Source organism: Pocillopora verrucosa, chromosome 3 (assembly GCF_036669915.1).
Source record: "Pocillopora verrucosa isolate sample1 chromosome 3, ASM3666991v2, whole genome shotgun sequence".
Taxonomy (NCBI): domain Eukaryota; kingdom Metazoa; phylum Cnidaria; class Anthozoa; order Scleractinia; family Pocilloporidae; genus Pocillopora; species Pocillopora verrucosa.
The window spans coordinates 4891471-4904541 of NC_089314.1; the positions used below are offsets into that span (position 1 = coordinate 4891471).

Genomic DNA, 13071 nt, shown 5'->3' on the forward strand with positions numbered 1-13071 from the left:
CCATCATACCCACAAGAAGGACAATTTCCGAACAAAATGCGGAAAGATAAGAATCTTTTACGGTATTTCGGAATGTCATCCATTATTAATTATTACTGTAGAAAATCTCTCGTTTTAAATTTCAAATTACAATTTTTCCCTTCCTCTACCCCCTTTGTATTATTTTGTTTTCGCGAATACAACTCTAACCTTGACTTTAGAAAACTGGCGTGGACATTTTTCGCGTACTTTTGTTACTTGTTTTATGGAGCTATGCTCGTTGTTTCTGAGCTTTCGTTCGCGTAAATTTGTCATCCCTTTGATTATGAATTTTAGGAAGGTTCTGAGTTTTTATTTTAGCCAAACGTTGTGGTTCATTTCACAAGTTTAATACATATTTTCTACGGAGTTTTGACACTTTTTCGTAATTTGATTTTTTAATTATAATTACTAGACAACGAACACGATTGGTCGTTGAACAGGGCATCTTCCTGAACCAGAAAGTTTCATTTAGATGGGAGCCTCAACCTTAGACAGAAGTGTGGGTTGTTGAAAACTTTCTGTCTATCATTATTCATTCATTTATCAATTCTATGGATCGAAATTTTTATATGCTAAACGTGTCTGGATGAGGTCGACATAAAAAAAAATAACGCACTCCGAAAAACTTTTCTTCACCAGTGACTGGGTTGAAAGGCGTTCCACGGAACACTATCCCACTCCATCTCACCCCATTTCCCCTGATTACAGTCAAACTCACTAATCTGGTACCCAGATTCTAGCGTGTAACTGAGATGTTTCGCTTAGCTGTGGAAGGTCTGGGTACCGGCAACTGATAACCCCGCTTCCCCACCTCTTTTGGGGTTGAATATATCCACAAGGATGACACTTCGACACCTAGAATTAGTTCAAACCTGTATCGTCAATTCATTCAGTTTCGAATGAGTTGCTGGGGATCTTGTTCTTGATAAGGCTCCCAAGAGACCTTGCGGCGAAATATACTCGTTACATCCGGGACAGTCTTGTTACCGCTGTATCTTTGTAGGGAGCACCATATTTACAGACAAGGAAATATTTCTTGGCAAGAGTTTTAAAACCGACGTTTTCTGCAAAATGGTTAGAGGAAGTACATTAGGAGACGACATTGGGTAGGTTTTTTTTAATTACTTTGTTTGGGAAACACTCATGCCCTGGATGGAGGTTCTCAGTTTGGCGTGTATATATTAAAGCATATGTACCACGTTGGATCTCGATATTTTAGATTTAGTTGTAATCTCATAGTGTTTTCCTTTTCTTAAAGGAAAATCTTCGTTGGTGGATTATCACACGAGACGACACAAGGTATTCGATTATTGTAGCAATCAATCAGTCGCTAAGCGTCAATTTGACCGAGTCCTACATGATTTTGTTTGATCTATATGTTGGAGAAGTTTTATTTTATGAACCTCGTTGAAATTCAATTAATATGATATTTACACTTTTCTAAACAGGTACTTAACACTTTTATTTACGCAGAATCACTGAAGAGTTATTTTTCATCGTTTGGCGAAGTGACAGATGTTGTTGTAATGAGAGACACCGTCACAAAAAAACCAAGGTACTGTCAGTTATTAGTCCTATTGCAGCCTCCATGTGTTGGTGTGTTGTTATTTATTCAATCTACTCCTATTGGGGGTGAAAATATATTCTGTTCACCAGAAAGTAACAAAACTGGACATCACCGTCGTTGTCCTGTTTGAATTGCATGTTTTTTTTTTCTAATCCAGATGTAGTTTTTTTATATATTGTTTTGAATGATTAAAACTCAGGAAATACAGTAGTAATGTTTTTTCAGAGTTTGCGATTAAGATATTTTGAAATTGCAAAAGACAGAGCAGAAACATACTGTTATAGATACAACAAGTTAGGTGAAAAACAACCTGTTTAAGTTGTTGTGTTAGCTTTTTGTTGTTTGTGGATCCATTCAGTTACTGAAATACCAATAATCTTAATTCTCCCATTAGGACACCTTGCCCCTGCTTTTACAGATGTTTTCAGTCCTATATGTGTGCATGCCATACATTTTTTTAGTTTGTGAAAGCATTAAAATAGAAAAAATGGTACAAGTAGTACTAGACAAGTACTATTAAATATTACTCTAGATAAGCTGTTTCTCAGTAAATAGTTAATAGTGTTGTTGACATGCTGATTTGATGTTTAGAAAAAAAATCACATCTAGGAAAAATGTGGGTAATATTCCCCTTGATTAAGTGTTCCCCTCCTCTTTCCCTAAAGAATACCCCATGTTGTTAACTAATTGTGAAATAAGTGCCTCAGGTGCTAAATTGAGGATTTACAAAGTATTTTTGATGGTGTTTGGTGTTTCATGTGTATTGTGTTTTCTCATAAAAAGGGGCTTTGGATTTGTGACATTTCAAGATCCAAACTCAGTACAGAAGGTTCTCAACCATCCCGGATCACATGTTGTGGACAAGAAACCAGTAAGGCAGTGTTGTTAACTGACTAGAATTTGGTGTAAAATTTAGGGAAAGTGGTTTGTAGGATATGAGTTGACCATGGGTCACTTGGAGTTTTATCTTCTAGGTACTTCTTATACTTATAGGTAACACCTCTCACTAGCAATGAGATTGAATAATTGAGAAATATCATTCAGTGATAGGCAGACTGTACATGAGGGTTTATTTTCTTTCAAAACTGTTCATATTCCTCCATAAGATTGTCCAGTGAAACACATTTTTAAATTACACTACAGTGCAGTAGCTCAAATTTATTGTCTGTTCGGTAGTGAAACATAGCTTGTTCAGTAATTGGATCGGTTTAGATGTTGTTTCTGAAAAAATGAAATGGTGTGATTTGAAAGCAGATATAAGGTTCCAAAACCCTGTACTATATATTTTCATGTTTTTTATTTGTTTTTTTTTTTGTTTTGTTTTTTAGTGTATAACTGAAGGTATCCCTTCATTTTAACATTGATTGTTTTGTTTTTTGTTTTGTTTGCTTTTTTTTTTTCCAGATTGATCCTAAGCAAGCAGTTCCTCGTGGTCCTGGGCAGGCAGGATCAGTCTCAGTTCAACCAAGTGTAGGTTAAATTTAATTTCCTTGATAGAGGTTCAATCCATTTTAGTTTAGTTCACAATGAACTTGTTTCTCTACTAAAGCTTGATGTTCATGAAGTATTTTATTTCATCCTTGAAGGATGATAATCAATATAACTTATAAAATAATATAATTTAATTACTGAATATCTTTAAAAAATTCATTTCCTGTCAAAACATTTCTGAAAAAATTACATTTTGTCTAGATAAATATTTCATTAACTTAGTTAGAATTCATATTTCTTTTCATGTTATTAGTTTATCTAGGGTCTATCAGAAAACCAAATATTCCTTTTCTCCCCCTTGATTTCAATGAGATTTTCTTACAAGATTCTCTGACATACATCTGAAATCTTTAATTCTCATAAATTTATCAGTAATAATTATTGCTTTCCTCTCAGAGAGACAATAATGAAATGAAGATCTTTGTCGGTGGAATTGCCAATGGAACCACAGAAGAAGACCTCAGCAACTATTTTTCTGCTTATGGCAAGGTACATGATTGTATACTTGTGAAATTAACCCTTTAACTCTCATGAGTGACCAAACAGAATTTCTCCTTACAATGTCAATACAATATCAACAAGTATTTTCTTGTTGCTTCTCTCCAAACAAATTCAATTGAAATAAGATGAAGAGACTCCCTCTGAATTTTCTTAACCCTTTAAATCCTAAGAGTAACCAGCAGCTAATTTCTCTGCAAAGTACCCTTGCTGAATCTAGCATTTAAGGCTTGAGAATGAAGGAAATGATGGCCATTAAAGAAGCTCTCCTGGTCATTACCATAGGAAATGTGAAGAGAGCAGTGTGGAGATTGTTCATTCTAATGTTAGGGTATAATGGGTTAAATTAGAGAGTATGATAAGAAGAATATGAAAGCTTTCCTGCCTTTGCCCCAACTGCTTGTAACAATACTAACCCAGAATGAACTAAGAGGAGTTTCCCAAAGGGTAATGTACTAAAGAAGAAGGAAATCATTTGCCTTGATAAGTGTTGCTCTGTCACAAGTCCTTGGTGCTCAGGGTGTCAAACAAGGCAAAAAGCAAAGTAACCCTTGAATACAGTTCTCAGGTCTGTTAAAAATGTTATTTCTTACTTGGTTGTGGATTTGAGGGTACAGATTTATGAACTCAATAATTTCTTAGATTCAATTCTGCTCCTACAGTTAACTAGCTGTTGTTAATTGTGATGATGACTTCCATTAACCCTTTGACTCCTAAGAGTGTTTAACATCTGATTTTTCCTTATAATAATACCCCTGAGTCACACGTTAAGGCCACACACATAATTTAAGAAATTATCAAATACCAAAGAAGCTCGTGATTGTTAAAGAAATTCTCCTTGTCAGCACCTTTAGAAATGTATGAAGAACAGTATGTAGAATATGTATACTAATTTTAGGGTGTCCAGTCATTATCACCAACAACAGTTCTTTTCAGGAACTTCTGTTGGATGAGAAGAATACACAACCCAATGAAAAGTTCAGTCCTTGGTACTCTGATATACTCTGATAGAATCAACTTCAGTATTGCTAATCTTTTGTAGAATACATAGTTTTGGTAGAATTTTAAAAATATTATTGCTACATCTTCATTTCTTTCAAGGTAATACATGTAAATTTGATGTATGAACACAATCAGCCTGATGGTACAAAGAGGATGAGAGGTAATTTTTTGTTAAGTTCTGCTTTCTACTACATATCTCTGTTTGAAGAAGAAAATAATGGGGGAATGTGCCAGCTCCTTTACCATAGTTCAGTGCTTTTTTTCAATCCTGGTATACTTGGCAAAACAAATTTAACCCCTATGTCTATAGCCAGAAAAACAAACACTACTGTATGTGACTGTCAGTTTGTGCTTATTGAACTTACATCCAAAATGTCTTTTTGATCCTGAATTTTATATGCTCTGAAATTAATTATGTATTGTTCACAATGAAATTGTTTCAGTTGAAGCTCTGTCCCAAACTGTGAACAGATTGCACTGTATTGCACTGACCCAAATATATTCCAAACTCGTGCTTGCGATTCCAATGGCCAAAGTTGTCACATTCCACCAATATTTGAACCTAAAAAAAAATGGTTCTTCAAGTACAGTTGTATGTATTGAGCTTCTGGATTTCTTCTGGCAGTATGTTTTTTATGCAAATGCCTGTCATTGAGACTTCCCAAGTACCAAAGTTATAATTTTACATATCTCATACAGTACATCAGCTCAATTGGCTTTACTCATGTACTTGTTGCAATGCCTAGAGTATGCTTGAATATTTTAAAGGAACTTATGGGGAGTTAAAGCTCTGTAATGCTGATGTGCTGATGTAGTGCTGTTACAATCAAGCACTTCTAGATTGAGTTCACTTCATATACTAATGTTATTTATTTAATTATTTCTACTTTAGGTACAACTATATATTTCAATCTATATTTACTTGTTAGTGCTGTAGGTAGCTTTGTTAAGTGGTGTATTGTAATAAGTGTGTGTTTGACAGGGTCAGATACCACAAGAGTTTAAATTTATTTCTGTTATTCTATACCTTTACAAATGAATAATTTGCTATTTTATTGATCCTAATTATGGAGGCAGGTTCCAAATGAAACCTATCATAGGATTTTTTCTCTAGGCTACAAATAATTAAGGACATAAAATTTGCTAGTAATCTTTTTACTCTTAAGGGAGAACTACTTTACTTAGAATATTTAAACTTGGATTTGTGATAAGTGATAGAAATTTTATAGCATCATTTATTAATTTGGCACTATGATGAAAATAATTTAATTATTGATAGGTTAAATTATTATAATCAGGTTTATAAAGTACTTAACTACAAAAAATACTGGGGAAATCTAGTGTTATCATGGCCCTGTACCAGATTGTACACTGTGTTCATCCTCAGTTACCAGTGATTAGTTTTTTTTGTGTACATGTTACTGTCATTTTTGTGAATGTGATGTTTAAAGTTAAAGTTGCCATTGTTTTTATGATGGAAGTTCATTCGCAAGAGATGTTTGATCAGCTCAACTTGACATCTGTGATAGACGTGCAGCAGCAGTAGATCCATTTATATCCCAAGTGGCCTGCAGCTGTACTCACAGTGTATTTGTCACTGTCATTGCAGTCTGCATGATCAGGAGAATTTTGATAACTGTGTTTTGTTACATGCATGTTTGTTTGTTTGTTTTTTGCTGTGTGAAGTTGTCACTGTCTGTACTATTCAGGATTAACCTATTTTATGATGTTATTATATTATACTATATTAGGCTTTGGTTTTGTAACGTTTGATTCAAGCCTACCAGTTGAGAAGACTGCCAATATTCATTATCACCAAATCAATGGAAAAACGGTGTAGTTATTGTTTAGTTACTTAAATATATACTATTGTGTTTTTTGGGGGGGTAGGGGGGCCTATCCTCTTCTTTGGTCCAAGGAGATACTCATTGTTTAAGTGTTGTAAGTGGTGATTGAGTCTTAGAAATGGTGGAAGGAGAGGTCTAGGGAATGAGTGACTTTTGCTGGCGATGAGTTCTTCTGCAACTACATGTACATGTTCAGGGAGACAGATGTTCTTTTAAATTTGATCTTGACAAATTTCACGAAAGATAATTTTAATGGCTCATGATTCCTTACTTATGCATTCAGTTTACACTTTATCAATGGCTACCTGTCTACAGTAGCCATAGAGGATACTTGCAGTCACTCTCATTTAAACCATCCTCAATAGAAATGTCCACCAAAGCATGTCTTAACGGCCCTACAGAGCTTTCAACAATGGTTAGCAGGTCAACAAATCACTATTTTCTATGTTCATGTTGCTTCATCTCTGAATATTATAAAGAACAATACTTATTGTTATTAAATAGTACAGTAACTGTTTTATGAAGTAAAGCTATCCTATGCTCTACACAATGCAATGCAAACTGGAGCATCTTTCAGAGATAATTCTTTTGTGTAAGGGCTTTTTCTCATAAATTTTTGAAGACCTGGATTCACTTGTGGTGATTGACAAGAAGTTGCCATTGGAGACAACTTTTTAATTTTCTTGACAGATTACTATACTGCCACAAGCCACAGAGTAAGCTGTGCTGAATAAGTGAACAGACCATTTTCCATATGCAATTTTTACAAATTATTTGTACTTTCCAGTTTTATCAAAGGTCTTTGTGAATGAAAATGTAACTTTCCATAATGTGTCAACTGCAAGAAGTCTCAATTCTTAGCTATTTCTAAGTGTGTAAAGTTTATCTTGCTGATTTAATTGGAATCTTATGTTCTTATTTGTTAACTCTCCTTCTTTAAACTACTTGACTTAGAAAGTATATTAAGAATCAAATCAGTGTGACAGAGACTGATAGGACAAAGTTAAATAGATTTTTATGCTGGTAGATTGGGCATAAAACAGTACACATCAACACTTTTTTAAGACTTTCTTGCCCAAGTGATTATGCAGACTGTGTTATTTATTTGGATTTTGCATATTTATGAATATTTTCTGCAACATTGTCCTTGAGTATGCTCTAGAAAGGCAAAAAAATTCCATAAATATTTGTTACTTTATTTTTTCTTTTTATCAGTAAGCTTCATATGCAGAACAATGCAGTCCAACTGCAATAATCCAGATGTGAATTTTGACATACATTATTTTGCAACTGCAATTATTTTTAGAAGAAAAGTTATTACTTACCATTGAAAAATGTTTTTGTAAATTTTAAACTACTTATCAGTCATTAATTTGTTTCCACTGAGTCCTTGTCCTTCTCTTCATTTCTTCATTCTCTCAAACTATTTTGTTAGTTATGGTAAAATAATCGCAATAGTTTTGTCTCAACATTACCTGTGGATAAATGAATTTCTAGTAACAAATTTCCCAAAACTCATTTGTCTTGCATAATATTCTTTTGAAATAAGGTTATGTAATCCAAATACAAACATTTATTTTCTTCCAGTTACTTGGAGGGCTTTTGTAGATTTTTTTGTTTTTGCTGTTAAGTTGTGAACAAAAATGTGTGCATTTTGCACATTCAGATAAATACTCTCCTTTACTCTAAGGTTCACAAGATGAGTCAAATTAATCAAATACATGAAATAATTATGGAGTCATTGCATATCATTTGATTTATTACTCTTATCAAGTGTACAGTTTATTACACCTTTTATGGCTGATGTTCTGGGCCATGGCCATCTTTAAGTAATCACCCTCATGTATATTGCTACTTCTGGTGCTTTCTTAAGTCTTCTTCTTCTTCCACTGACTGGTGAAACATGAGGCTGATCAAAGCAACTATGGTTGAGATCCTTCTCGACTCCTGCAGACTTTATACTCAACTAAGTTGATGAACAAGTTTTTTTTGTCTGTGGTCACTTTTTCTAGCTGTCACAAAAGAGTTTGACCACTCCCTTGGATTAAAAACTTCATCTTTTTCTTATATTCACTGAAAATGAAGGTTTGGTTTTCTTAGTTAGACAGCAGTTAGTTTTGGCATTTGGATCAATACTTTCAAATTCGACTATTGATCATTAGAGACTAAAACATAATCCTTTTAACATTTTTACATAATCAGGACATGTAACCATGTAGTATTATTTCCTTGGCTGAGTTATGAATAACATTATCAACAATAGAATATGTTTTTAACTTTGGAAATATTTTATATTAGTGCTGCTGTTTTTAATTGGATCACTTAAAAAAAGGCAAACAATCACATTATAGGAAATAAACAATTCCAGCAAAATTTAAATTGGTCTTAGGGCCAAAGCAAGCTAAAAAATCGGAAAAAAAACTGATTAAATTCATTGGATATTTCCTGTAATTAGATTGGTCAGTTTTGTTTAACTGATCCTAGTAACAATAGCCAGAAAGTGGTCACTCAGTGTAACTAACTGGAACCAACTGTGATTCTCCAAGGTTTATAACTTTGTTATAATGTCATTGATTTTTGTTCATTTCAGGTGGAGGTGAAGAGAGCAGAGAAGCGTGATTCCAAGGCAATGGGAGCTATGCAGGGTATGGGTGGCTATCAACAGCAACATGGGGGTCATCCTGGATATGGCGCAGCCGCATATGCACAAACAGGTATCAGTTTACACAAGTCAACTCTGATGATGACTCCACCTAGGTTGTCAAAATGCCAGTCACTACTATTTACAACAATTCTCTAGAATAATCTCACCTGAACAGTCAGAATGCACCATCAAATTAATATTTTTAAATAACTGTGACTGTATGAAAATCTAATATGTGAACTACAGGTAGAGACATGAATAGGAAAGCAATCTTCGCAGTAATGATTACTACTTGAGGAGTAGTGAAAATAAGGCCTGAAAAAAAGTTCAGGCCTGTACAGGATTTGAACCCATGACCTCTGTGACACTGGTGTAGTGCTCTACCAACTGAGCTAACAAGCCAATTGGGAGCTGGTCACTAGTTGGTTCCAAATGAACCCATGAAATAATGAATAAATAACCATGAATATATGAAAATCATATTTTTTTTTCACAGAAGTTCAAGTAGTGGCAAAGATCGCTTTCATACTCACATCTTTATCTGCAGTTCACATATATAATTTCATATATTCACAATTATTTATTCATCACTGGTAGAGTACTTCACCGGTATCACAAAGGTCATGGGTTCAAATCCCATACAGGCCTGAATTTTTTTAAGGCTTTATTTGCACTGTTGCTCAAGTTCATTACTGGAGAAAGTGAAGATTGCTTTCATATTCATCTTAATATTTTTGTTGTTCTAACTAACTGGTCTAACTATTAGTATATACAGGCATAATGATAAAAGCAAGTCTCTCCAAGATGAAAGAATTTTCAAACCAGATTAGCAGAGTAACAGATTCATGTCTCAAATATGGAAGCGATCCTCGCAGTTACAACACAACTTAAGTGGTAGTGAAAATGAGGCGTGGAAAAATTCAGGATTGTATGGGATTTGAACCCATGACCTCTGCAGTACCAGTGCAGTGCTCTACCAACTGAGCTAACAAGCCAACTGGGAGCTGGTCATTATGTTGGTTCCAAATAAACCTTAGAAGTGGTGAATAAATTACTGTAGATATATGAAAATCATATATGAAAATCGCATATGATTATGTTACCAACATAATGACCAGCTCCCAGTTGGCTTGGTAGCTCAGTTGGTAGAGTGTTGCACGGGTATTGCAGAGGTCATTGGTTCAAATCCTGTAGAAGCCTGAATTTCTTTCAGGCCTTATTTTCATTGCTAAGTAGTGTTCATAACTGCAAGGTTCACTTCCATATTCATTTTCTCAACCACAGTTTACACATATGATTGTCATATATTTACAGTCAGATACACATCTTTCTTGTTTCTTGCTGTTGTTGTTGATTTTTTTCTTTACTTCAATTTTTAATGAAACACATTTCATTTCTCAATTTTACTGTATTGTAAGGCACATTAAGTATAGGCAAGATAAATTTGCGGTCAGTAGGTTTAGTATGGCCTCGCAGCTACAGCTTTGATAAGTTCATATTTTTAAGTTGTGAAAATTTTGTTAAAATACATGAAGTTACAAGTGTTTGTTTTGGGTTTGGTTTTTTGCAGGTCCATATGGCATGCAACATCCAATAGGGATGGGGCGTGGTTTTCCTTCTTATGGTGCCATGGGTCCTGGTGCAGGAGCTGCTACCTCTGGTTTTGCTGGGGCACCAGGCCCATCTCCTGCATATGGATATGGTAAGTTCCAGCCAGTCATCAGTCATCCTTAAAACTTCAATCTTAGTCAGTTGTCTCCGTTCCAAACCATCCTTGTTACTTTTTGGTTGACTCTATTTACTGATGTGTATCCACTCCAGCAAACGATTATTTTAACGCTACAATAAGGTTTGATAGCTCAACATCTTGATAATACGTGAGTTCAAGGCTGCAAGGAAAAAAAATTGTATGGCTGACATTATAGCTCATTGTGAGCCCGTCAGCGGTTGCTCAAGTTCAGCTGGTATAACAGACTGCAAAATTAGAGACTGAGGTTTGAATCCCTTCTTGAACTTTCTCTCTGTGTCCCATGCCTGCGAGAAATGTGTCACAACTTTCCTTGCAATTCTAGTACTCCCAGGGAAATACAGAAGTTTCAGTTAGTGGAATAGGGTCAGTCATAGTAATAGTGTATTCTTCAAAGCGATTTGGTATCTTATGGAATTGTTTTGGTTTGCGATAGGTACAACAGCAGCTGGTGTACCAACAGCATATGATCCTAATGCTGCGGCAGCTGCTATTTATGGTCGAGGTTCTGCTGCAGGTAGAGATTATATCACCTTGCTGTTTTGAATATCTAACAGAATAGACAGTGACTCGACAAGTTTCATCGGTATCATAGGCTGGAATGATCTGGTGTAAAACAGGGGTGGAGGGGTAGGGATGTAGCCTACGTTCTTTTCCCCTTTTTTGTGTTAGTTGTAAATGAGTTTGACTCGCTACAGCTTTTCCGTCGTTTGTTTTGTTGTCTCCAGGTTATGGAACTGGATATGGTGGTGCAGCCGGTGTTGCCACCCAACAAGCATCAGCATCAGGAGCAGGGGCACCAGGAGGGTACCCTGACTATAGCAGGATGCAAGTATCCCAAGCTGGGCAGCCTGGGGCAGCAGCTGGAGCCCCTCATGTTGACAGTTCAGTAGCACCAGACTACTCTGCGTATGGTAGGTGACTAACCTTGTAGCTAAGGAGTAGTAGGAAGGGTCGATGGATACTATGGTGGGTGACCTCAATCTCGGTCATTAAAAAAGTTTTGATGTATGCAGAAACAACCTGTCTCCCACCATTAAATCCTGATGCCCTGGTGGTGGACTTTCCCCAGTAGAAAGGAGTTGTAAGCTCGAGTGGAGATAATTGCTAACTCCCTGTGCCACCGTATGTCCCTCAAAAATTACTGCAAAATTGTTCAAAATTTCATCAACGGCTTGATGTTATATAGTCACCTCAGGTTATTCATTGTTTGTGCAGAGGTTAATGCTGTAGTTACTTCCATTTTGTGGAGGAATACCAAGTTGTCCATAGCAGAGCGATAACATTTGATTAATAATTCATCCTCATTTTTAAACTCGTGTAGAGATAATTTATGTACACTTCCCTAAACTCACAGCTGTTGTTTTATATTTAGGCCTTGGTAACTACCAGCAACAGCAAGATTTACAGTACGGCCCAACACGGACTTCATACTCCACTGAAAGCAACTTTGCAGCCTATGGCTCTGCTGAGCCCACTGGTTACACCGGGGCTGCAGCCCCGGCATACGGGGAAACGTTTGGAAGGGGGACTGCTCCATCACGTGGATTTCATCCGTACGGCCGATAAAACAGTAGAACGCACGTGACGGTGAAAGTGCGGATCTTGTATCAGAAATCTTCGTTACCTCGTTGCCACTATTCTGGAAAATCTACGTTTTTCTTTTCATGGCACGCATTATGTTCAGAGAAAACGGAAGGACAATAGTTTGTAGCTCCATTACCACTGTAAATTGCGAAAGATGTTTTTTCTTCGTTTTGCTTTTTCAGATACATCGACGCCATAAGCCCAGCTTCTCTTCGGTGAAGCTGGAAATAGAAGTTAGAAGTGCAGTTGGTTGGCTGTACTTTTATTTACTTTAATAGTGTAATTGGCAGATTGTAGCCTTGGAAATAAATCTTATTACCTGCGCAGACTCGTTTTAGAATAAAATGTATTTTAACTGCTTAGTGCAATCACGTTTTGTCTTGCCATTCTTCTGTTCCACTGCTACGGCACTGTTTATTTTCACACTTTGTATTTACTAACTGAACGCCTGGAGCAAGCAAGACTCACTGGGTTGTGTGGTCGTTTATCATAGTTACAGTGGATTAATATGGAATCAACTTTGAACTGAACCATCACTTCCTTTTACCTCGATACAGGAAATTATCGTTTCTTGAAATCAGTGCTAATCATTCGGCAAATTCATATCATTGTAAGTCGCGAAATTTAACATGCTAATCTTACTCTTTACTTGTCTTGAGCAACTAAT

At 35.8% G+C, this 13071-nt stretch overlaps 1 protein-coding gene and 1 non-coding gene across 2 annotated transcripts; one reads left to right on the forward strand and one right to left on the reverse strand.

The window, feature by feature from the left end:
- Positions 1-976: 976 nt before the first annotated feature.
- Positions 977-12775, forward strand: LOC131796601 (RNA-binding protein Musashi homolog 2-like). Its single transcript, XM_059114201.2, has 13 exons — positions 977-1127; positions 1280-1320; positions 1495-1576; positions 2372-2459; positions 2993-3058; positions 3476-3568; positions 4679-4739; positions 6331-6413; positions 9017-9140; positions 10641-10772; positions 11254-11334; positions 11546-11731; positions 12193-12775. The coding sequence occupies exons 1-13, from the start codon at positions 1093-1095 to the stop codon at positions 12384-12386; spliced, it is 1266 nt and encodes a 421-aa protein (XP_058970184.2). The 5' UTR covers positions 977-1092; the 3' UTR covers positions 12387-12775.
- Positions 9993-10065, reverse strand: Trnat-ggu (transfer RNA threonine (anticodon GGU)). The gene has a single exon. It is a non-coding gene; the product is annotated as a tRNA-Thr (tRNA).
- Positions 12776-13071: the final 296 nt, after the last annotated feature.